Source organism: Salvelinus sp. IW2-2015, linkage group LG22, assembly GCF_002910315.2.
Source record: "Salvelinus sp. IW2-2015 linkage group LG22, ASM291031v2, whole genome shotgun sequence".
Taxonomy (NCBI): domain Eukaryota; kingdom Metazoa; phylum Chordata; class Actinopteri; order Salmoniformes; family Salmonidae; genus Salvelinus; species Salvelinus sp. IW2-2015.
Genome location: NC_036862.1, coordinates 1,965,830 through 1,991,630, shown reverse-complemented (window position 1 = coordinate 1,991,630; position 25,801 = coordinate 1,965,830). Strand labels below are relative to the sequence as shown.

At 43.1% G+C, this 25,801-nt stretch overlaps 1 protein-coding gene across 4 annotated transcripts in view; it reads left to right on the top strand.

The window, feature by feature from the left end:
- Nucleotides 1–25,801, top strand: part of LOC111949429 (protein furry homolog) — a 211,227-nt gene that overhangs the window by 169,201 nt on the left and 16,225 nt on the right. For 3 of the 4 annotated variants that reach the window (XM_023966584.2, XM_023966586.2, XM_070433936.1), the window contains exons 52-57: nt 3,606–3,680; nt 4,659–4,832; nt 12,645–12,845; nt 13,422–13,571; nt 14,602–14,768; nt 15,090–15,297. In XM_023966584.2, coding sequence (XP_023822352.1) covers nt 3,606–3,680; nt 4,659–4,832; nt 12,645–12,845; nt 13,422–13,571; nt 14,602–14,768; nt 15,090–15,297 — 975 coding nt within the window. The remainder of the gene's footprint in view (nt 1–3,605; nt 3,681–4,658; nt 4,833–12,644; nt 12,846–13,421; nt 13,572–14,601; nt 14,769–15,089; nt 15,298–25,801) is intronic. The other variant, XM_070433935.1, reaches the window with a different exon arrangement.

Here is a 25,801-nt window from a genome sequence, read left to right as displayed (position 1 = left end):
GATATTCTGCAAAAGGTACAGGAATTGGACTGCTGAGGACTGGGGTAAAGTCATTTTCTCTGATGAATCCCCTTTCCGATTGTTTGGGGCATCCGGAAAAAAGCTTGTCCGGAGAAGACAAGGTGAGCGCTACCATCAGTCCTGTGTCATGCCAACAGTAAAGCATCCTGAGACCATTCATGTGTGAGGTTGCTTCTCAGCCAAGGGAGTGGGCTCACTTACAATTTTGCCTAAGAACACAGCCATGATAAAAGAATGGTACCAACACATCCTCCGAGAGCAACTTCTCCCAACCATCCAGGAACAGTTTGGTGACGAACAATGCCTTTTCCAGCATGATGGAGCACCTTGCCATAAGGCAAAAGTGATAACTAAGTGGCTCGGGGAACAAAACATCGATATTTTGGGACCATGGCCAGGAAACTCCCCAGACCTTAATCCCATTGAGAACTTGTGGTCAATCCTCAAGAGGCGGGTGGACAAACAAAACCCCACAAATTCTGACAAACTTCAAGCATTGATTATGCGAGAATGGGCTGCCACCAGTCAGGATGTGGCCCAGAAGTTAATGCCAGGGCGGATTGCAGAGGTCTTCAAAAAGAAGGGTCAACACAGCAAATATTGACTCTTTGCATCAACTTCGTGTAATTGTCAATAAAAGTCTTTGAAACTTATGAAATGCTTGTACTTATACTTCAGTATTCAATAGTAACATCTGACAAAAATATCTAAAGACACTGAAGCAGCAAACTTTGTGGAAATTAATATTTGTGTCATTCTTAAAACTTTTGGCCAAGACTGTACACTAAATTGACTGTGCCTTTTAAACAGCTTGGAAAATTCCAGAAAATTATGTCATGGCTTTAGAAGCTTCTGATAGGCTAATTGACATCATTTGAGTCAATTGGAGGTGTACCTGTGGATGTATTTCAAGGCCTACCTTCAAACTTAATGCCTCTTTGCTTGACATCATGGGAAAATCAAAAGAAATCAGACAAGACCTCAGAAAAAAAATGTGTAGACCTCCACAAGTCAGTTCATCCTTGGGAGCAATTTCCAACAATTTCCACGTTCATCTGTACAAACAATAGTACGCAAGTATAAACATCATGGGACCACGCAGCAGTCATACCGCTCAGGAAGGAGACGCGTTCTGTCTCCTAGAGATGAACGTATTTTGGTGCGAAAAGTGCAAATCAATCCCAGAACAACAGTAAAGGACCTTGTGTAGATGCTGGAGGAAACAGGTACAAAAGTATCTATATCCACAGTAAAACGAGTCCTATATCGTTATAACCTGAAAGGCCGCTCAGCAAGGAAGAAGCCACTGCTCCAAAACTGCCTTAAAAATGCCAGACTACGTTTTGCAACTGCACATGGGGACAAAGATCGTACTCTTTGGAGAAATGTCCTCTGTTCTGATTAAACAAAAATAGAATGGTTTGGTCATAATGACCATCATTATGTTTGGAGTAAAAAGGGGGATGCTTGCAAGCCGAAGAACACCATCCCAACCGTGAAGCACGGGGGTGGCAGCATCATGTTGTGGGGGTGCTTTGCTGCAGGATGAACTGGTGGACTTCACAAAATAGATGGCTTCATGAGGACAGGAAAAGTATGTGGATATATTGAAGCAACATCTCAAGACATCAGTCAGGAAGTTAAAGCTTGGTCGCAAATGGGTCTTCCAAATGGACAATGACCCCAACCATACTTCCAAAGTTGTGGCAAAATAGCTTAAGGACAACAAAGTCAAGGTATTGGAGTGGCCATCACAAAGCCCTGACCTCAATCCTATAGAAAATTTGTGGGGAGAACTGAAAAAGCGTTTGCGAGCAAGGAGGCCTACAAACCTGACTTAGTTACACCAGCTCTGTCAGGAGGAATGGGCCAAAATTCACCCAACTTATTGTGGGAAGCTTGTACGAAATGTTTGACCCAAGTTAAACAATTTAAATGCAATGCTACCAAATACTAATTTAGTGTATGTGAACTTCTAACCCACTTGGAATGTGATGAAATAAATAAAAGCTCAAATAAATAATTCTCTCTACTATTATTTTGACATTTCACATTCTTAAAATCAAGTGGTGATCCTAACTGACCTAAGACAGGGAATTTTTACTAGCATTAATTGTCAGGAATTGTGAAAAACTGAGTTTAAATGTATTTGGCTAAGGTGTATGTAAACTTCCGACTTAGACTTAAACTTCTGAGGCTAGAGATGACCTGGCTGTGGTAGCTACTCGCTAGCATTGCTTATTCATTCATCTCAGTCGGGAGGGGATGAAACATTACCTAACGTTACATGTCATTTACAATACTAGCTCAGCACTGCAAATAAACACTAGTTTAGTTTTTTTCTGTTAAACAATTGTTACCTTACTAGCTTCATCAGTCAACTAAAGAGTAACCCGTTTCTGATCTGCTTCCTTTTACAACTTGGTGAAAGAGTGCAACATGTACACACTGAACTATGCTCAACTCTGTTGTGCTGCTCTTTTTTTAGTCTCTTTTTTTAATCATGATCAAACTGGTGGAGGGACAAGAATGCAATTTCAGAATGTGAGGGGGCTGTTTGGAGTGTTTAGCCATCTGGATTTAGGACCACGCGGACACCATAGAACGGGCAGACAGGCTGTGTGAAGGCAAAGCTTCTGGAAGGCTGGCTGGACCAGTACGGCAAAGTTGAGCATAGTTCAATGTGTATGTGTTGCGCTCTTGGCTAGAGTCAACGATACGTCAAATCTTCAAAACTTGTGCATAAGGAGTGATGACAGAAATATTACAGTACATTTCTGTGTACTTTAAGTAGAACAAACGCATTCCTACGGTGTTCTAGTTATCCAATGTTTACAGTGGGCAGGAACAGTGTAACGGCTTTCTTCTTCCTCCTCTGATGAGGAGTATTAGGAAGGATCGGAAGACCAATGTGCAGCGTGGTACGTATCCATAATGACTTTTAATGAGAATGAATACGACAAAAATACAAACCTACAAAATGAAAACCGAAACAGTCCCGTAACGTGAAACACACAAACACTAAACAGGAAATAACCACCCACGAAACCCAGGTGGAAAAAGGCTACCTAAGTATAATTCTCAATCAGAGACAACTAACGACACCTGCCTCTAATTGAGAATCATACCAGGTCAAACGAAAAAACCAACATAGACAAACGAACATAGATTACCCACCCAACTCACGCCCTGACCACACTAAAACAAAGAAATAACAAAAGAACTGGGGTCAGAATGTGACAAACAGGGTAGTCTTTTTAAAGGAAACAACAGAAGTAAAAAGAGTCTGTGTAGCTTAAAGGAATTTTTACTCAACTATCTTTTAGTATTTTGATCTACTGTTAATACAATCACAAAATTGTGCATGTCAGCAGCCAAGTTTTCAAGATGGAGAGCTTTCAGTACGGCTATGATGCATTTCCTTGAAAGAGATGCAAGGTCAGATCATGTTTTTATTTTTATATTGACGTAATCTGATTTCTTGCGTCGCTGTCCTCTCAAGAGGTCCTACTCCACAATCTGAACTACGCTGCTCTGCTCTGGTGGGACGTCACCTCACTTCTCTCTTCTCTCCATATCTGCAGAAGAGAACACGGGAGAAGCTGGTGAATGTGTTGTGTCTGTGTGGACAAGGAGTGGGGCTCACCAAAAACCCTTCGGTGAGACACACACACACAAACACACACACACACACACACACGCGCAGTTAATGTTGAGTATTCATAAAGGTTTTTTTGTTTTGTTCAGAATCACTGACAGACAGCAGCAGTCTTATCACTTATTCAACAATTAGACACACTCATTTTGATAATGGCCTACTCATATTGCAGACATTGTGTGAAAGTTATACACTGAGTGTACAAAACATTAGAAACACCTGCTCTTTCCATGACACAGACTGACCAGGTGAAAACTATAATCCCTTATTGATGTCACCTGTTACATCCACTTCAATCAGTTAAAAATAAAGCGGAGGAGACAAGTTAATGATTTTTACGCCAAATTGAGAGACTGATTGTGTATCTGTGCAATTCAGAGGGTGAATGGGAAAGACTTAAGTCCCTTTGAACGGGGTATGGTAGTAGGTGGCAGGCGCACCGGTTTGAGTGTGTCAAGAACTGCAACGCTGCTTGGTTTGGCACGCTCAACAGTTTCCCGTGTGTATCAAGAATGGTCCACCTCCCAAAGGACATCTAGCCAACTTGACACAACTGTGGCAAGCATTGGAGTCAACGTGGGCCAGCATCCCTATGGAATGCTTTCGACCCCGTGTAGAGTCCATCCCCGACGAATTGAGGCTGTTCTGAGGGGGTCCAACTCAATATTATAAAGGTGTTCCTATTGTTTTGTACACTCAGTGTGTATGTTGAGGGGTTAAGAATGATGTGTAACCAATGTCATAGTAGTGCCTTAAGATTGTGTAACTTGACCGGCTATTTAATATGGAGGACGTTTAAAAAAATAGATATACTAATAATGTTGTTTATGCACCATGATCCCATATCAAAAAGATTGATGAGAATGATATTTGTTTGATATGAATTGTAGATTTAAGCATACTTTTTTTATGGAGTGGGGTACTCCCACGTACGCTTCGTATGCTTTTAACACACCCCTATGTATCCTCCCGTCCCCAGGTGATCTTCTCCAGCTGTGGCGAGCTGGACCTGATGGATCTGCAGCCCAGCCTGGTGTCATCTGAGGAGGGTACACAGGAGCAGGACAACAACATGGATGACACCACGTCCGAACAACAATTCAGAGTCTTCAGAGACTTTGACTTCCTGGATGTGGAGCTAGAGGAAGGAGAGGTGAGATTGGTTGATTGATTTGATCATTTAAAAACATAATTCTAATCACGCACCTGGATGCAAGGCCTTTGAAATCATTGAGGATAAACGCAAAAAAAAACAGCTTATTACAGTTTATTTCCTGTGTGGTCCTCTGGTTTAAGCAGGCAAGCTGACTCAGGGTTGAGAATATGACTAGCTTAGTGGTGTGTAAAAGGGTGGAAGACGTGAATGCATTGGCCAAATCACTCACAAGTTGCTCACCTTGGTGCACCCATACAAGTTCTCTGGATGTACCTTCTTGCTCAGGGGATTTTGGAGTAAGATATTCATGGTTTGGCCCTATAACACTGGGGGGCAGTGTTGCAGTGCACAGATGTACTCGGTGTGTAGTGCTGTTATGGAACCTCAGTCTCTCAAACCTAATGATAGAGGTTTAAAAAATCATAAAGTTCTGTGCACATTTTATGACACTAATGTACTACATTATTGGTGCTATCATCTTTTCAATTAAATCAGAGAGCTGGAAACTTTCTCAATCCCAAATGAGTGTCTCAACCATACGAATGGATTTACTAGAAGGGGCCATCTCCATTCAACTCAATGAAGCCATAATGGGTGGCCCTTTCTAGTAATTATATGTCTATGGTCTCAACATATCTCTAGGACACTTTGTTGTGTCTACTTTGATTTATTTTCTTCTATCCTCTAATGTAATGTGGGTTTATTTTTTTCTGTTTTTGTCTGTGCCACCATCTAGGAGATCCAGGTAAGTTCAGTCATGTTGCAATGCAATGCAAATACTGTATTGTGTAGATGGGATGTAGTAGTCTATGGATGCATCCCAAACAGTACCCTATTCCCTATGTAGTGCACTACATTTGACCAGAGCAGAGTGTGTGATACAGTAGCACTGTGCATGCTCACGCATATGTTTGGAGTGTGTTCAGGGTTTACTCACCCTAATGTTAAGTCAAGTCCTCACTCAAGCCTCTACAGTTCCTGTCAGGGCCTGTGGTCTTAGTACTTCCTGTCAGAGGGATACTATTGTATCATGTAGCTCGGACGTGACCTGAAAGAATCCCATCAACAGACATTACACACAAACTTCCATTCACTGGATATGAGCAGACTTATTGCTCTTAAACGAGTAGAATGCAACTTAATAATCAGCTGTTGATCACTGTTGAGGTAAATGCACCCTATTCCCTACACAATGCACTACTTATAGATTCCTCTCCATTTATGTTGCATTTGCTCAGATTATTATTTAATACCAGTCTTGTACAGTGAATTATGTTAGAATGGCATTGATTTTAATACATGTGAATAATTTTCATAATAACACTGTGTACATATGTAGAAAAACAGAGGGCAAACCCCACCCCATCTGTCAGCCCAGCTAGCAACAAACGTTCCCAAAACTTTAGAGAACATTTCCTTCAGAGTCTCATTAGGTCATTACCTAACATTTTCATAGCAATGTTCCAGTGATGTGCAATAACTGTTTTCAAGAGACCATTCCCTTAATGTCAAACAGAACTTACCCAGAACGTGGTTACCATTTTCACTGAATATTCAATATTAATGTTCTAGACGCGTGTCATGGGATCGTTGTAAGAACATTCATGTGTCCAGTTTTCTTGGGGTTAGGAGAATATTTAATCAACGTCACACCAAACATACACAGAACATGGTTGCCATGTTCTCCGAATATAAGTCATTCATTTTCTAGATGGGTTTCATGGGAACGTTGCAAGAACTTTCCTGTGTCCAAGGACATTTAAAACACAGGACGTTCTGTCATTGTCCCCTGGAGGTTTTTGTCTAGTTCCCAGCTTTTTCCAGGGACTTCCCTAAAGTAGTTTTTAGGCCTATGCCTGATGGTCCCAAAGAAACGTTCTCCGGAAGGAAAATACTTGTTTCTTTACACACCACCCCTTGTCATGGTTGCCGAGCCCATCAAGGCCCTGATTGGTGAACCACTTATCCATTCACAGCTTTTTGTCTGTTTGCAAGGTTAGAGACACCCACACACACAAACAGTACTTTCAGCACGCAATGTTTTCAACTAACATATTTGAAACACTTTGACATACAGTGCCTTCAGAAAGTATTCACGCCCCTTGACTTTTTCCACATTTTGTTGTGTTACAGCCTGAATTTAATATCGATTAAGTTCAGATTTTGCGTCACTGGTCTACACACAATACCTCATAATGTCGGAATGGAATTATGTTGTATTTATTTTTTACACATTAATAAAAATTAAAAGATCCCTTGAGTTAATTATTCAATCCCTTTGTTAAGGCAAGCCTAAATAAGTTCAGACTGAAGAATATGCTTAATAAGTTGCATGGACTCACTCTGTGTGCAATAATAGTGTTTAGCATGATTTTGTAATGACTACCTCATCTCTGTACTCCACACAATTATCTGTAGGTCCCTCGGTCGAGCAGTGAATTTCCACCACAGATTCAACCACAAAGACCAGGGAGGTTTTCTAATCCCTCCGAAAAAAGGGCACCTATTGGTAGATCGGTAAAAATATAAAACCCAGACATTGAATATCCCTTTGATATAGTGAAGTTATTAGTTACACTTTAGCATTTAAAAAATACAGKTGTCCTTCCTAGTTGCTGGAGAGGAAGGAAACCCCTCGGCGATTTCACCATGAGGCCAATGGTGACTTTAAAACAGTCGTTTAATTGCTCTGATCAGAGAACTGAGGATGTATCAACGTTGTATTTACTCCAGAATACTAACCTAGTTGACAGAGTGAAAAGGAAGCCAGTACAGAATACAAATGTTCCAAAACATGCATCCTGTTTACAATAAGGCACTAAAAGTAAAACTGCAAAAAAAATATCAGTGTCCTGAATACAAAAGTGTTATGTTTGGGGCAAATCCAACACATCACTGAGTACCACTCTTCATGTTTTCAAGAATGGTGGTGGCTGCATTATGTTATCGGTATGCTTGTCATCGGCAAGGACTAGGGAGTATTTTAGGATAAAAAGAAATGGAATAGAGCTAAGCACAAGCAAAATCCTAGAGGAAAACCTGGTTGTGCTTTCCAACAGACACTGGGAGACAAATTCACCTTTCAGCAGTACAATAACCTGAAAGAAAAGAGAAACTCGCACACTGCTCTTGCTAGTGTCACTGTTCTTTATTAAGCTTATGTATCGGTCTCAAGGCCTTCGTCAGAGCTTTTAATAAAGAACAGTGATACACTAGAGTTGCTTACCAAGACATAGAATTTTCCTGAGTGGCCTAGCTACAGTTTTGTCTTAAGTCGGCTTGAACATTAATGGCAAGACTTGAAAATCCCACGTAAACACAACAACAACAAAAAGTCAAGGTGTGTGAATACTTTCTAAAGACACAGTAATTATTATTACCTGGGATTTGAACTCAGATCTTGGGTCACGGCATTCTGATCTTCTTGCTACTCCACAATGTTTGTGTCAGTTAATCTGATTATTGTCTCATCATTGATTTGATTGACTTATTTGATACATTTTCTGTTTTATATCTGTTTTATTTATCTCATGTTGGTGGGAATATTACTCTGTTTAATGTTACTCCAATGATAAATAAAATAGTTTTGATTTAGTGTACTTTTTTTTTTCTTCCCCATTTTCGTAGTATCCAATTGTTAGTAGTTACTATCTTGTCTCATCGCTACAACTCCCGTACGGGCTCGGGAGAGACGAAGGTCGAAAGCCATGTGTCCTCCGAAACACAACCCAACCAACCAACTGCTTCTTAACACAGCGCGCATCCAACCCGGAAGCCAGCCGCACCAATGTGTCGGAGGAAACACCGTGCACCTGGCTACCTGGTTAGCGCGCACTGCGCCCGGCCCGCCACAGGAGTCGCTAGTGCGCGATGAGACAAGGATATCCCTACCGGCCAAACCCTCCCTAACCCGGACGACGCTAGGCCAATTGTGCGCCGCCCCATGGACCTCCCGGGCGCGGCCGGCTGCGACAGAGCCTGGGCTCGAACCCAGAGTCTCTGGTGGCACAGCTAGCACTGCGATGCAGTGCCCTAGAACACTGAGCCACCCGGGAGGCCTGATTTAGTGTACTTTTTACTTCAAAGTTTTACAATGTAGGTGAAATCAGTCTTTGACGGTGGTGTAGCAGTAAGATCAGAATGCCGTGAACCGAGAGGTTATTAGTTAAAAAGTGAAGAAGAAGAATTACTGGAAATGAACATGCACAAAGTGTCAAATATGTAAGTTAAAAATGCTGTATGTTGAAAGCACTGTTTGTGTTTGTCCCTAACCTAGCCAACAGAAAAAGAGCTGTGAATGTATCAGTGGTTCACCAATCAGGACCTTGATCTGCTCAGCAACTGTAACAAGGGGTGATGTGTAAAGAAACATGTTTTTTTTCTCCTGAGAACATTTCTTTGGGAGCATCAGGGGATGTCCTAAAAATGTATTTGGGGACGTCACCGGAACAACCCGGGAACTAGACAAAAACCTCCAGGGGACCATGACTTTACATTTCAAATTTGAGTCATTTAGCAGACGCTGTTATCGAGAGCGACTTACAATTTAGCTAGGTGAGACAACGCATCACAATTATATCAAGTACATTTTCCCTCAACAAAGCATTTATGAGCAAAGTTAGTGCTAGTGGGAAAAGACAAGTGCATTTTTTTGGGGGGGGGGGGGGTTCGGAGCCACTGAGTTATTTACGATACTCTTCAAAGAGGTAAGATTTCATGCGATTTTCGAAAGATTGGCCGGGACTCCGCTGTCCTGACTTTAGGGGGAAGCTTGTTCCACCATTGGGGTACTAGGACATAGAAGAGATTTGACTGGGCTGAGCGGGAGCTGACCTCCCATGGGAGGGCCAAGAGACCAGAAGTGGCGGAATGGAGTACTCGGGTTGGGATTTAAGGTTTGAGCATAGCCTGAAGGTAAGGAGGTGCAGTTCCCCTTGCTGCTCTATAGGCAAGCACCAGGGTCTTGAAGATGATGCGAGCTTCGACTGGAAGCCAGTGGAGTGTGTGCAGGAGTGGGTGAACTTAGGAAGGTTGAACACCATGCGGGCTTCGGCGTTCTGGATAAATTACACGGGTTTGACACAAGCGGGGAGCCCAGCCAAGAGAGTTGCAGTAATCTAGACGGGAGATGACAAGTGCCTGGATTAGGACCTGCGCCGTTTCCTGTGTGAGGAAAGGTCGTACTCTATGGATGTTGTAGAGCATGTACCTGCAGGAGCGAGTTACTGATTTGTAGAAAACAACAGTGTTGTCCAGGGTCACGCCAAGGTTCTTTGCACTCTGGGAGGGGGACACCGTGGAGTTGTCAACCATGATGGAGAGGTCTTGGAGCAAGCAGGCCTTTCCCGGGAGGAAGATCAGCTCCGTTTTGTCGAGGTTGAACTTGAGGTTTCAGGCCGACATCCAAGCTGAGATGTCTACCATGCACGCAGAGATGCGTGTCGCCACCTGGGTGTCAGAGGGGGCGGAGGAGAAGAGTAGTTGAGTGTCATCCGCATAGCAATGATAAGAGAGACCATGTGAGGATATGACCGAGCCGGGTGACTTCGAAAAGAGGAGAGGGCCTAGAACCGAGCCCTGGGGGACACCAGTAATGAGAGCACGTGGTGCAGACACAGATCCTCGCCACGCCACCTGGTAGGAGTGACTGTCCAGGTACGGTGCAATCCAGGAGTGAGCCCAACCCTGAGAGGGTAGAGAGGAGGATCTGATGGTTCATGGTGTCGAAGGCAGCGGGTAGACCTAGGAGGATGAGAACAGAGGAGAGAGTCTGCTTTGGCAGAGCGGAGAGCCTTTGACACAGAGGAGAGCGGTCAGAGAGCGGTCAGTTGATTGAGCCGCCTTGAAGCCTGACTGGTTAGGGTCAAGAAGATTATTCCGATAGAGATAACGAGAGAGTTGGTCAGAGTGTTTAGGAAAGAAAAGAAGGGATACTGGTCTGTAGCTTTTAGCGTCAGAGGGGTCAAGTGTTGGTTTCTTGAGGAGCGGACCGACTCTGGCCATCTTGAAGTAAGAGGGGACGCAGCCAGTGGTCAGGGATGTGGGGAATGGGAGAAGATCTACAGAGTTGGTGAGGAGAAGGCAGGAGGGTATGGGGTCAAGTGGGCAGGTTATCAGGCGGCCGGACATCACTAGTCGCACCAGTGGACTGAGAACATCCCAAACACAGAACATCCTATGTTTTAAACGTCCTTGGACACAGGAATGTTCTTGCAACGTTCCCATGAACATTCATATCTTTATAGTCTGAGAACATGGCAACCATGTTCTGTGTATGTTTGGTGTGACCTTGATGGAATATTCTCCTAACCCTCATAAAACTGGACACATGAATGTTCTTGGAACGTCCCATGGAACGTGTCTAGAACATTCATATCTTTATTCTGAGAACATGGTAACCACGTTCTGGGTAAGTTTTGTTTGACAATAAGGAAATGTTCTAACTCTAACGTCAAAACATGCTTAATAGGTTCTCAGGAGGTTTTTGCTAACATGCATATAATGTTCCCCTAACTAATGGAAAACTGGACACTCAAACATCAGGGGAACATTATGGGTAACATTACAAAAACATTCTCTCTCCCTAGAATTGTTAGCTGGGACTGCAGGCAGGCTCAAACAGATCTGGGACCAGGCTAGCCCTCGCTTTCCACCACAAGTAAACTATGATGAAGCTAGTCAGTCACCACAGGTCCAGGATCTGTCCTGCCTGATGTGGTGACCTGGGTGTATTCCAAATGGTACCCTATTCCCTTTATAATGGACTACKTTTGACCAGATCTCATAAGAAAGTAGGGTGCCATATGAAATGCACCCCTGAGGAGGCTGGTTCGAATGTGGACATTGGCTGACATTCTCCAGAATTGTGACCTGATGGAAAGTCATTTTTGCATCTGAACTGGTGTAGAATGAAGTTGCCACTAAACGCATGTTGGGTCAGTTTTGCATTTTTCCCCTGTAATGGTTAGGATTGGGGGAGGGGAAGTTGTACCTAGAGGAAACTTCACCCAGGAGGATCTGAAACAAGACTGAAGCCATTAGGCTCAGGGGGATAATACTCCACAATATTTTAGGAAGTCCAAAAAGCTCCCAGTGGAGTCAACCCCAAGTTGTTTTTCGTTAAGAGGGCTATTTTGATCCGATCCATTGGAAAGTTTATGTTATGATGCACTAAAAGACCACTGTTTCATGTGACTGTGCCAAACCGTACTGTGCTGTCTTGGATATTTTCTGTTCACATGGTCCGTCAGCACGGTTTCAGCAACTGTGGTTGAATGTGTAACCATGCTAGGGTAGTACATCTCAGCTTGGCTTGTAATCACTCCGCTCAGTAGTGTGAAATGGTATAAGTGAGGCTGTTGACATTGTCATTGGGTAACTCTCCCATGAAGATCAGCCTTGACTTGCCTTGCACTGCATGGTCAAGTATTTGTGGCTGCTGGTTACTCTGTGTGTGTGTGTGTGTGTGCGCGTATATGCGTGGGTGTAGACCACTGTGTGTGTGCGTGCATGTGTGTGTAGACCCCTTTTTGTGTGCATGCGTACATGTGTGTATGCGTAAACCCCTCTGTGTGTGAGTGCGTACGTGCATACGTGGGTGTAGACCCCTGTGTGTGTGTGTGCGTGCATGGGTGTAGACCACTGTGTGTGTGCGTGTGGTGTGTAGACCCCTTTGTGTGTGCGTGGACCCCTGTGTGTGCTTGTGTGTAAACCCCTTTGTGTGTGCGTAGACCCCTGTGAGTGTGTATGTGTGAGGCATCTGGCTCTGTGTTGTCTAGTTTCTTAAAGCTGTGTGTATCGTCCTTGCAGGGGGAGACGATGGACAGCTTCAACTGGGGCGTGCGGAGACGCTCCATGGATAGCCTGGACAGGAGTGACATGGTGCCCCTGGATGACAGTGAGCTGTCCAGCAGCACACCCAGCCTAGGCCAGTTCACCCACCAGGACTCAGAGGAATCCTCAGAGGAAGAGTCCATCACCGCCAGCCAGATCCTCTGTCACTCCCAGGTGGTACGTCTCTCTAACCACAGACCTAGGATCAGATTACCCCCCCCCCCCCCCCCCCCAATCTTAACCTTAACTACTGGGGGGATTAAATCATATCTGACCATGTATAAACGGTTACAATTGCTAGGACACAACGAGGCATGTCCTGCTGCTCTGTGCTTATCTCATACAATTCTGCTCAAATACTTTGTTTGTACTTTATGTATGGTGAAATGGTTTTCTCTGCTCTCACAACAGTTGCCTTGTGCATGATGTCCTGACTAGCAGATCTGGGTTCAAGTAGTATTTGTTTTCTTCCAAGTACTTCAAGCTCGATCAAGTTCATGGAACCAATGGAATAGTCCCAAAAGTGAAAACCTCGCCCATCTGGCACTGGTTCAAGTAGTATTTGTTTTCTTCCAAATACTTCAAGCTCGATTGAGCTCGCCTGGTGCCATGGAACCAAGGTAGTAGTCCGAAAGTGTAAACCTCGCCCGATCGCTCAATCCAAATATTTGAAAGAAAGCAAATACTATTTTAACCCGGATCTGATAATTAGACTGGAGGAGGACTCTGAGCTGTACTTTTGTCTCGTTGCAGATTGTGAATCTCTCCCCCACCGAGGAGGTCAATCAACTGGACTCTCTGTACACCTCCGTTGACAACTCAGCCGCTGACCCTCCTCTTCCCCCTCTGCACACCCGAACGTCCAGTTTCGAGGTCTCGCTGGCAGAGAATTCAATGCCGAGGGTGAATAAGGACTTCAGAGTGTCTGAGATATGGGCGCCCGCTCACTCCTATTCCTCCTGTCAATGCTGCCAAATAATACAATTATATCCTATCCTTTCGCAGTTCGATTTTAGCGATAAGTGTTGATGTTTCTCAATAAGGTATTATGTGTATTTCTCTGTGAATCTTTGAGATTTTCTCCAGAGAGGATATGGCAGGACCCAGTCTTTAGTCTTCAGCTTCTGGTTAGCTGGATGGCACAGCTAAATCTTCTAATACCTGTTCTAACACCTTTTATCTAATGTGTTGGGTCATGGGCTGGTTAGTGCTGCAAATGCTTCCATTTATATTCTATATTATCTTTTGAGGAATAGCATCGCTGTGTTCTTGGGGTTTTGTGGTTGTATGGTAGCAAGGTGGTTCTCTTTCTGTGTCTGAAACAATTGGCATAATTTGAATGCGCTCGTGAAAACAAAAATGTGAAATGAAACACAGCATAGAGTATCTCTGTCCATTGGAAAGGTCAGTGTGCCTATCATTTATTCCTAATACTGTACTTCCAAAAAATGTCTTACTTTTAGGAGGAAAGTGTCATAATTGTGAGTCATTCTCATCCTTAAGCAATATTACGCATATTCCCCCAAAAGCACATCATCAAGAATATTTGTGTGCATATAATAACAATGGATTCACGGAGTGCTTTAACACTTAGGTGCTCTCAGTGATTTACTGGATTCCGTTAGTAGAACACCATCAGTGTTGTATTAAATTACGTAGACCAGTGTTTCCCAAACCTGTCCTCAAGTACCTACAGCCAGTTTTGAAGTACTGGAATAGATCAAATTGGCTGGGGGTACGAGACGGAGGCTGCTTCCCAAATAGCACCCTATTCCCTATATAGTGCACTACTTCTGACCAGAGCCCTATGAACCCTAGTCAAAGTAGTGCACTACCTAGGGAATAGGGTGACACTTGGAACACAGCCTGATATTGACCGTCTGATGCCGGCCCTTCGAGTAAGTCCCTCCCTCCTTTCCTCTCTTCCCTCTAGGCTGAGGTATCAGTAGAAGACGAGGACACGGACATCCATGAGGATGACCTGTCCATCAGTGACCTCCTGCCGGGGTTTGACTGCAGCGGCGACAGCTTCAGCCTGGAAAATCTGGCTCCGGGAGACTACCGAGGAGAACTGGACCTGGACTTCAGCGCGCTGCCCAGGTACATAGCACTGTTCAGGTCCGTTAGAAGAAAACGTGGTCAATGAAAGTGTTTATAGTGCTTTATACATTTTAGGCCAATAAATGCTTATTAATTGTAATRGAATTGGTCATAAAGTGTGATCATGAAAGTCTAATCAAACCTGCAATAGTGCTTTTGTCAGTATTTATACCCTTTTCATGCTACTGAATGGTAAAATAATATTATGTAAGCCAGCACAATATGGTTCTGGTCAGCATGAGGGTCTGAAAAGTGTTTTGGAGTGCTGCTATTTCTTCATGTGTGTTCTGGTGGATGTGTGTGCCTGGTTTACCCCACCAGTCTCGGCGAGGAGGAGAGAGACGAGCTGATGGAGTCTCGTTCTTCCCTTCCTCCGTCACCCTTCTTCTCGGCAATCCTGGCGGCGTTCCAGCCGGCGGTGTGCGATGACGCCGACGAGGCGTGGCGGAGGCACATCAACCAGCTGGTGTCCGACTCAGACGGCTCCTGCGCCATCTACACCTTCCAAGTCTTCTTCTCCTTCTTCCAGGTAGATGGTGGATTCACATTGCTCACTACCCGTGCTCTCCCTCCTGTGTGTTTCTGTTTTACAGCATGTGAAACAGCATTGTTGGTGGTAGCCTATCGAGCACAGTGTTAAAGCTGGCTAGCGAGAGCTTCCCTTTTCTGATTGGTTATCACAAAGTTGTGTTCCTGAAATTCGCAACTATAGTTGCCAACAGTCAAATCTTCGAATGTCGCTTCGTGTCTCCTTCCATTGAAAATGATATATTTATTTTTTGTTGTTGCTGAAACTAGTAAACCATCTGAATCTATCGTAACAGCCAAAGAGACCTTCCGGTACCGCGTCAGGACCTGGTAATACAGATCCCAGTCTGCATCTCAAAAGACACCGGGTGTATCCCAAATGGCAACCTATTCCCTGTATAGTGCACTACTTTTGACCAGGGCCTATAATCAGCAATTAAGTGTCCTATCTGCCATACTATGTCAGTCAAACCGGACTACAGTGCATTCGGGAAAGTATTCAGACCTCTTTACTTTTTCCACGTTTTGTTACGTTACAGCCTTATTCTAAAATGGATTAAATAAACATGTTTCCTCATCAATCTACACACAATACTCTATAATGACGTAGTGAAAACAGATTTTTAGACATAAAAATAAAAACAGATACCTTATTGACATAAGACTCGAAATTGAGCTCAGGTGCATCCTGTTTCCATTGATCATCCTTGAGATGTTTCTACAACTTGATTGGAGTCCACCTTTGGGAAATTCAATTGATTGGACATGAGTTGGAAAGACACACACCTGTGGAATTGTCCGTAGAGCTCCGAGACAGGATTGTGTCGAGGCACAGATCTGGGGAAGGGTACCAAAAGAATTCTGCAGCATTGAAGGCCCCCAAGAACACAGTGGCCTCCATCATTCTTAGAAGGGAGAAGTTTGGAACCACCAAGACTCTTCCTAGAGCTGGCCGCCCAGACATACTGAGTAATCTGGGGAGAAGGGCCTTGGTCTGGGAGGTGACCAAGAACCCGATGGTCACTCTGACAGAGCTCTGGAGTTCCTCTGTGGAGATTGGAGAACCTTCCAGAATGACAACCATATCTGCAGCACTCCACCAATCAGGCCTTTACGGTAGATTGGCCAGACGGAAGCCACTCCTCAGTAAAAAGCACATGACAGCCCGTTTGGAGTTTGCCAAAAGGCACCTATAGGATTCCCCGGTTCTGATAAAATCAAGATTAAACTCTTTGGACTGAGTGGAGGAAACCTGGCACCATCCCTACGGTGAAGCATGGTGGTGGAAGAATCATGCTGTGGGGAATTTTTTCAGCGGCAGGAACTGGGAAACTAGTCAGGATTGAGGGAAAGATGAACGGAGCAAAGTACTAAGATCCTTGATGAAAACTTGCTCAGGAAGGTTCACCTTCCAACAGGACAAAGACCCTAAGCACACAGTCAAGACAACGCAGGAGTGGCTTCGGGACAAGTCTCTGAATGTCCTTGAGTGGCCCAGCCAGAGCCTGGACTTGAACTCGATCGTACATCTCTGGAGAGACCTGAAAATAGCTGTGGAGCAACACTCCCCATCCAACCTGACAGAGCTTGAGAGGATCTGCAGAGAAGAACAGGAGAAACTCCCCAAATACAAGTGTGCCAAGCTTGTTGCGTCATACCCAAGAAGACTCAAGGCTGTAATCGCTGCCAAAGGTGCTTCAACAAAGTACTGAGTAAAGGGTCTGAATGCTTATGTAAATGTAATATTTCATATTTATTTATTTGCAAATTATGGTGTATTGTGTGTAGATTGATGAGGTGGAAAAATGATTTAATCCATTTTAGAATAAGGCTGTAACATAACAAAATGTGGAAAAAGTCAAGGGGTCTGAATACTTTCCAAATGCACTGTATGTCATTACACTGTTTCCTTTTTTAGGATCCCCATTTAGCTATTGAACATGCAGAAGCTACTCTTCCTATGGTCCACATAAAACACACAAATACATAAAGTACAGAACAGTAATAGACAAGAACAACATTTGATATTACATTAAATTCAAAATACAAAAATAAGGGTGATACATTGAACAAAAATATAAACACAACACGTCAAATGTTGGTTTCATGAGATKAAATAAAAAATCACAGAAACTTTCCAAACGCAAAATGTCTGTTCTTCCATGGCCTGCATACTCACCCATTGAGTGTGTTTGGGATGTGATCGACGTGTACGACAGCATGTTCCCGTTCCCGCCAGCATCCAGCAACTTCTCACAGCCATTGAAGAGGAGTGGGACAACATTCCACAGGCCACAATCAACAGCCTGACCAACTCYATTCAAAGGAGATGTGTCGCGCTGCATGAGGCAAATAGTGGTCACACTGGTTTTCTGATCCACGCCCCTACCAACAGATGCATATCTGTTTTCCCAGTCATGTGAAATACATAGATTAGGGCCGAATGAATATATTTAAATTGACTGATTTCCTTATATGAACTAACTCAGTAAAGACACAGAAACAACAACTAATCATATGTACATATTCTTATATACAGTACAGTTAAATTAGATCTTTAGAAAGAGGAGGGACGTGTGATACAAGATGTTTTTTAAAGCCAAACATGCTTTTTACCTGAGTAACCTCTGGTGGCAGAGCTTTGCACGATGGCATGGCTCTATACATAACTGAGCCATGCATTACATCTTTTTGGGGGGTTTGKTACCTTGAAGAAACACATTGTGGTGTGTCTGGTCTGTTTGAAGTCTATGCAAATAGATTATAAAGTGGTTAGGCATTTTCAACACACAAATGTTTCTTAAAAAGACTCGAAAAATGGCGCGGAGGAGGATGGCTGACGTTTTACATGCTTGTAATAAATTGTGCTATACGTTGTTTGTAACGTATTTTAAAAACGTATTTTGCACATAATGTTGCTGCTTTCGTCTCTTATGACCGAAAATAAATTCTGGACATCAAAACTGGGATTACTCACCACGGAGTGAAAGAAGCTTTTTTTCTTTAACGAGTCCGACGAGAAAGATATACTGCTCTCTTTGGAACAGGCCCAGATTCACATCATTTGCATGAAGAAAAGACGGAGGAAAAGAGGACGCGGATCAGGCTGCCTTTTGAGAATCCGTAGGCGAGCGAGTAAACTCCCATTGCCATCAATTCTACTTGCTAACATTGCAATCATTGGAAAATAAAAATGGATGACCTACGATTATCCTACCAACGGGACATAAAGAACTGTAATATCCAATGTTTCACCGAGTAGTGGCTGAACGACTACACGGACAATATAGAGCTGGAGGGATTTTCAATGCACCGGCAGAACAGAAGCTACTTCTGGTAAGACGAGGGGTGGGGGGGGGGTCTTTTTGTCAATAACAGCGGTCCGCGATGTCTAATATTAAAGAAGTCTTGAGGTATCTTCGCCTAGGTAGAGTACCTTATGATAAGCTGGAAACCACACTATCCACAAGAAATAATTCATCAAACTCACTTTTTCAGGACCCTGTCTTTCAAAGATAATTCGTAAAAATCCAAATAACTTCACAGATCTTCATTTGCCCAGGGACTCTTAGCACTCTTAGCACTCACGTCGGTAGCCATGAAGTTCTTTGAAAGGCTGGTCATGGCTCACATCAACAGCATCCTCCCAGATACCCTAGACCCACTGCAATTCRCATACCGCCCCAACAGAACCACAGAACCACGCAATCTCAATCGCACTCCACACTGCCCTTTCCCACCTGGACAAAAGGAACACCTATGTGAGAATGCTGTTCATTGATTACAGCTCAGCGTTCAACACCATAGTGCCCACAAAGCTCATCACTAAGCAAAGGACCCTGGGACTAACGCCCTCCCTCTGTAACTGGATCCTGGACTGACTGTCGGGCCACACCCCGTGTGTTAAGGGTGATATTAAACACGTCTGCCACGCTGATCCTCAGGGGGCCCCTCAGGGGTGTGTACTTAGTCCCCTCCTGTACTCCCTGTTCTCCCACGACTGCGTGGCCAAACACGACTCCAACACCATCATTAAGTTTGCTGACAACACCACAGTGGTAGGCCTGATCACCGACAACGATGAGACATCCTATAGGGAGGAGGTCAGAGAACTGGCAGTGTGGTGCCAGGACAACAACCTTTCCCTCAATGTGAGCAAGACTAAGGAGATAATCGTGGACTACAGGAAAATAGCGGGCCGAACAGGCCCCCATTAACATCAATGGGGCTGTAGTGGAGCGGGTCGAGAGTTTCAAGTTCCTTGATGTCTACATCACCAACGATCGATCATGGGCCAAACACCAAGACAGTCGTGAAGAGGGCACGACAAAACCTTTAACCCCCTCAGGAGACTGAACAGCAAAAKACCTTGTGAAGATGCTGGAGGAAACAGGTACAAAAGTATCTATATCCACAGTAAAATGAGYCCTATATCGACAAAACCGCCATAAAAAAGCCAGATTATGGTTTGCAACTSCACATGGGGACAAAGATTGTACTTTTTAGAGAAATGTCCTCTGGTATGATGAAACAAAAATAGAACTGTTTGGCCATAATTGGCATCGTTTATGTTTGGAGGAAAAAGGGGGAGGCTTGCAAGCCGAAGAACACCATCCCAACCTGAAGCACGGGGGGGGCAGCATCATGTTTGTGGGTGCTTTGCTGTCGGAGGGCCCTGGATGCTATCTATTTTGTGAAGTGCACATGAGGAAGGAAAATTATGTGTCTATATTGAAGCAACATCTCAAGACATCAGTCAGGAAGTTTAAAGCGTTGAGATGGTCTTCCAAATGGACATGACACCAAGCATACTTCCAAAGTTGTGGCAAAATGGCTTAAGGACAAGGTATTGGAGTGGCCATCACAAAGCCCTGACCTCAATCTATAGAACATTTGTGGGCAGAACTGAAAAGAGGTGTGCGAGCAAGAGGCTCACAGACCTGACTCAAGTTACACCACTCTGTCAGTAGGGATGGGACCAATAATTATCACCCAACTTGGGAAGCTTTGTTGGAAGGCTACTCCGAACATGTTTTGAACCCAAGTTAAACACAATTTCAATGCAATGCTACCAAAATACTAATTGAGATGTATGTAAACTTCTGACCTCTACTCTGGATTTGGAATTGAGAAGGAAATAAAGCTGAAATATAATCATCTCTCTAGGCTTATCAATTGCTTGACATTTCATCATTTGCAATAAAGGTGGTGATCCTAACTGACCTACACGGATTGACGGGATTAATGTCGAGGAATTTTTACAGGATACATTCAGGATTGTGAACAACTGGAGTTGGCATGTAAGGCTGGGTAGCTGTAACAACTTCCGGGACTTCAACTCGTATATGAAGTAGGCGGTGTCAGAGAAAGCTCATTAACAATTGTTCTTACATCCACTCACGCCATCAGACTGTTCTTCTGCTACTTCAGGGACGCGTACCAGAGCGCCTAGTCCTAAGAGACCAAAAAGGCTCTTAAAAAGGTCTACCCCCTGAGACGCCATAGACTGACTGAACAATTAATCAATGGACACCGGACTTTTTTTTATTTTTTTTTTTTTTTTTTATTTATTTTTTTTTTTTTCTTTCTTTTTGTTTTTTTTTTTTTTTTTTTGTTTTTTTTTTTTTTGATCTTCTTCAGTATTTTTTCATTTCATTTATTTCTTCATTTTTGTTTTTTTATTTTTTTTTTTTTATTATTTATTCAAATATTTTTTTTTTTTTTTTTTTTTTATTATTGGCTCATCTCATTCAGCTTCTCTTGTCTTATGTTTCTGTTCTTTGTTTTTTTTTTTTTTTTTTTTTTTATTCTTTTTTTTTATTTTTTTTTTTTATTATCATATGTATTGTGCATTTATTTTTTTTTTTTTTTTTATTTATTTATTTCTTTATTATTTCTGTTGTCGATTTACGGTGACGCCCCCCCCCCCCCATTTCGCTTTTCGTACACTGCTGCTACTTGCCTGTTTGTTGTCTATGTCATAGTCACCTTCACTCCCTACTTACATGTAAGAATGACCGCTGAAACCTTGTACCCGACACATCTGACTTGTACCGGTACCCCATGTTATATAGCGCTCCGTATTTGTTATGTTGTGTTTATAATTTTTTTATATATTATATGTTATTTATATTTTGGTAATATTTTCATGAACTCTTTTGATTCTGTCACTGTTGGTTAAGGGCTTGAAAAATATGCATTCACGGTAAGGTCTACACTTGTTGTTCGGCGCATGTTGACAAATAAAGGTCGATTTGAAAAGAACCGCTATCGCATAAGATTCATGTTGTTGTTTGTTATTATTTCTTGTGTATGCAGTCAAGGGAAGGGTGCTGCTTTGGTTTCAGCCAGCTTCAGCCTTTGCTGTCATTTGTTTGCCTAGCACTTGACATTACCCCGGACAAATATCACAGATGGCAAAGATCGAAGCTAACACACTACTCATGCCATTGATCTTTTGGTCATAACGCAACAAAAAACGCGGACTATCTTTATTATATAGGAACGTTAGGAGCGAGAAACAAGAATTTGAACACTGCCCGATTTTTGCAGGTTTTCTACTTACAAAGCATGTACGAGGTCTGTTATTTTTATCATAGGTCATTACACTGTGAGAGACGGAATCTAAAACAAAATCCAGAAAATCCAGTTGTATTTTTAAGTATTAATTGCATTTTTTGCATGACATAAGTTATTTGATCACTCAGAAAGCAGCAACTAATATTGGTAAGAAACTTTTCCCATGTTCTGCAATTACAAGACGATCATTACGGTTCCTGTAGTTCTTGACCAGGTTTGTACCACTGCGCAGGGATATTTTGGCCCACTCCTCCTCCATACAGACCTCTCCGATCCTTCAGCGTTTCGGGGCTGCTGCTGGGCAAGTACGGACTTTCAGCTCCTCAAGATTTTCTTTGGGTTCATGTCGGAGACTGGCTAGGCACTCCAGGACTTTGAGATCGCTTACTTACAGAGCCCACTCCTTAGTTGCCCTGGCTGTGTGTCTCGGGTCGTTGTCATGTCGCGAAGACCAAGCCAAGATCCCATCTCAATGCTCTTACTTTAGGAAGGAGGTGTTTGGCCAGATCTGCCGCATACATTGGCCCCACTCCATCCCTCAATACGGAGCAGTTCGTCTGTCCCTCTTTTGCAGAAAAGCATCCCAAAGTTAATGCTGTTCCACTCAGTGCCTTCGGCTTGGGATGGTGTCTTGGGGTCCTGTACTCATCTTACTTCTTCTCAAACACGGCGAGTGGATTTAGACCAAAAAGCTCTATTTTTGGTTCATCAGACCACATGCACTCTCTTCCATTCCTCCTCTGGTATCCCAGATGGTCCATTGGCAAAACTTCAGACGGTCCTGGACATGCGTCGGCTTGGCAGAGGGACCTTGCGTGCATGCAGGATTTATAATCGCCATGACGGCTAGCACAACGTGCGTACGTTCTCTTGGCTTGTTCATTTGACCGACTGTCGCGTTCAGCTCTCCTTCAGGTCATTGACAGGTCTGCCGTGTAGATTCTGGGGCTGTCCTACCCTTCTCTGATCATTGATGGCCCCACGAGGTGAGATCTTTGCATTGGCAGGCCCAGACGGGGTGAATTGCCGTTACCTTGAACTTCTTTCCATTTTCTAATAATTGCAGCCAACAGTCTTGTTGCCTTCTCACACAAGCTGCTTGCTCATTATTTCCTGTAGCCCATCCAGCCTTGTGCAGGTCGCTACAATTTGATCCGATGTCTTACACCAGCTTCTGGTCTTGGCGGCATTGTGGATAGGTGGAGTCTGTTTGATTAGTGTCGTTGGACAGGTTCTTTATAACAGAGAGCTAACCGATTCAAACAGGTGCAGTTATAACAGGTAATGAGTGGAGAACGAGGGCTTCTTAAAGAAAACGAACAGGTCTGTGAGAGGCCGGAATTCTACTGGTTTGGTAGGTGATCAAAATTACGTATGTCATGCAATAAATGCAAAATGAATTATTAAAATCACTACAATGTGATTTTCTGGATTTTTGTTTTGATTCCGTCTCTCATGTTGAAGCATGTACTATGATAAAAATTACAGACCTCTACATGCTTTGTAAGTAGGAAAACCTGCAAAATCGGCAGTGTATCAAATACTTGTTCTCCCCACTGTACCTCTCCTCCTCTCTCCCTCTTCAACATCTTTGTCAATATGATTTGACCACGATAACTGACCATTCAATGTTACTACTTCTTCAACTTCTTTAATGGTAATACCCTTTATGCACAACTCCAGTTAAGGTCTAAGAGAATTCTTTGAACCAAATACAATGCTTTTGGTTTTAGATGTATTGAAAACCAGTTTATTGTTAATTACCCATTCTGACTCTGACTGTAACTCCTTGCTAAGAGTCTCTGTGAGCTCACTGGCAGTCGGTGTAGAATGTGCAATCAGCATACATAGTCATTTTACAGCCCAAGGCAACTGACCTGAGGGATACCGCACTGTCCATATGGGTCTTTCTATAAGCTAGGGTATCAGTGAGCATTTCTTGTAGTGGACAAAATTCTACCAAGCCTATTAAAGGGTAAGGTGGAGCTCTCACCATGTCACCATCCATCAATCCCTATTAGATTTCCACAAGTGTCAAGACTTTGGGCTGTAGTGGCTAGGGGGTTGTTTCTGGACAGGCCATGGGTATTATGGTAGTTCAGTTAGTCAGTCAGTCAATTTTYTTTTAATATCAAATCAAAATCTGATTTATTTATAAAGCCCTTTTTACATCAGCAGATGTCACGAAGTGCTTATACAGAAACCCAGCCTAAAACCGCAAGCAGATGTAGAAGTGCGGTGTATAGGAAAAACTACCTAGAAATGCAGGAATCTACGAAGAAACCTACAGACCATGGTTCGATTCCGGGCTGTATCACACCGGCCTTAATTCTCTCTACCGACAGAAGGTGCGGTAGAGAGGGAGGGAGATATAGCTGTCAAACAGGGAGAGGGAGCTAATACCTGTCAAATACTTGCTTCCTCTGTTCTTGGAGAATCTCAATTGTATTTCCTTGATTTGTTGCATCCTCTCGTCTCCTTCTCAAAACCCAATGGATGAGAAGGTCAGAGGTCCCTCCCCTCTCACCTTCTTATCCAATGGGTTTTAAGAAGGTGAGGACGTGAGGGATGAAGGGAAATGCCATTGAGACTCTCTCCTTGTTTCCTCCATTTCTCACCTCCCTTTCAAAGCACATTAGGGGAGAGGAGGGAACATTCCTCCCCTCGGGCTCCAATGCACTTTCGAGGAGAGGCGTGGAGTGGAGGAAACAAGGACAGAGGAGACAAGAATGTGAAGTCTAGTTTTCAGAGTTTACTGATTATAATTATTTCATTTTCGGTTATTATTGTCAATGATTTTGTTGACAGAACCCATTATTATTGTATTAAATTATTATCTAAACTATAAAACAAATATAGAAATGCTGTTAATCTTTTCCATTCTTCTGGAATGTTTAGCATGGCTATAAATGATMGAGAAGTTGACCAAAGCACAAACAGACCTGGGCACTAGGCATGACAAAGAAACATGCAGTGTCATGCCTAGTACCCAGGTGACATTTTGAATGACATGTAGATGTTTTGTTGCTMGGAGTTATGGTCTCATTGTGCCTATCTACATTGTTTTTCCTGCAACTACACATGTGAAGCTACAAGAAAATAATATTTAAATGTATATCAAACCATTTTGAAATGTTGACCCTGATGTTACAAATTGGCACATTTTATGTTTAGAAAGACCCATATCTGATGTTTGTGTAGCTTCCATTGATGTAAAATCAATAACAAAGTATGATCAATAACATAAAAGGCTTCACTGAAATCTAACAATACAGCTCCTACTATCTTATTATCCATTTATTTTAGCCAATCAGTGATATGAGTCCGTGCAGTACAAGTTGAGTACCCTTCTCTAAATGCATGCTGTTTAGAAAGTTCTTCGTTTTTTCTGCTGGTCGATCAAATGGAACGGGCCCAACCTCCTGTTACTGTTGCCATTGTTCTTTTTTGAATTTGATCATTGAAATGATGATGATGTGGTCTATTATTCCCTGTAGAATGCATAGGAAACAGGGTATCTTTTTAGATGTACCCATGTCTTACTGCAGGGACAGTGGGATTAACATGACTGGACCATCATAGGCTACGTCCCAAATTGAACCCCATTCCCTATATAGAGGGCCCTGGTTAAATATAGTGCACTATGTAGGAAATAGCATTTGGGATGCAGCCCCCCACAGTCCCTAACAAGATTACTCTGTTTGAACTGTTAAGCTTAGAAAAGCTGCGGTGGTTATGGCTCTAGTTCTGAACAAAAGACCAGTGTCGCGTAGAGGGGCAATATAGCACTTGTATATTACTTGAGAATGGAGAGAAGTGAAACRAGGTAAAAATGGGAGAGATGAAAAGAGAATGAGGAGCAGGGTCGAAGCGTGAATAAATATAAGCGTAGAGAAAGGATTAAGTGTAGAGAGTAAATAATTATC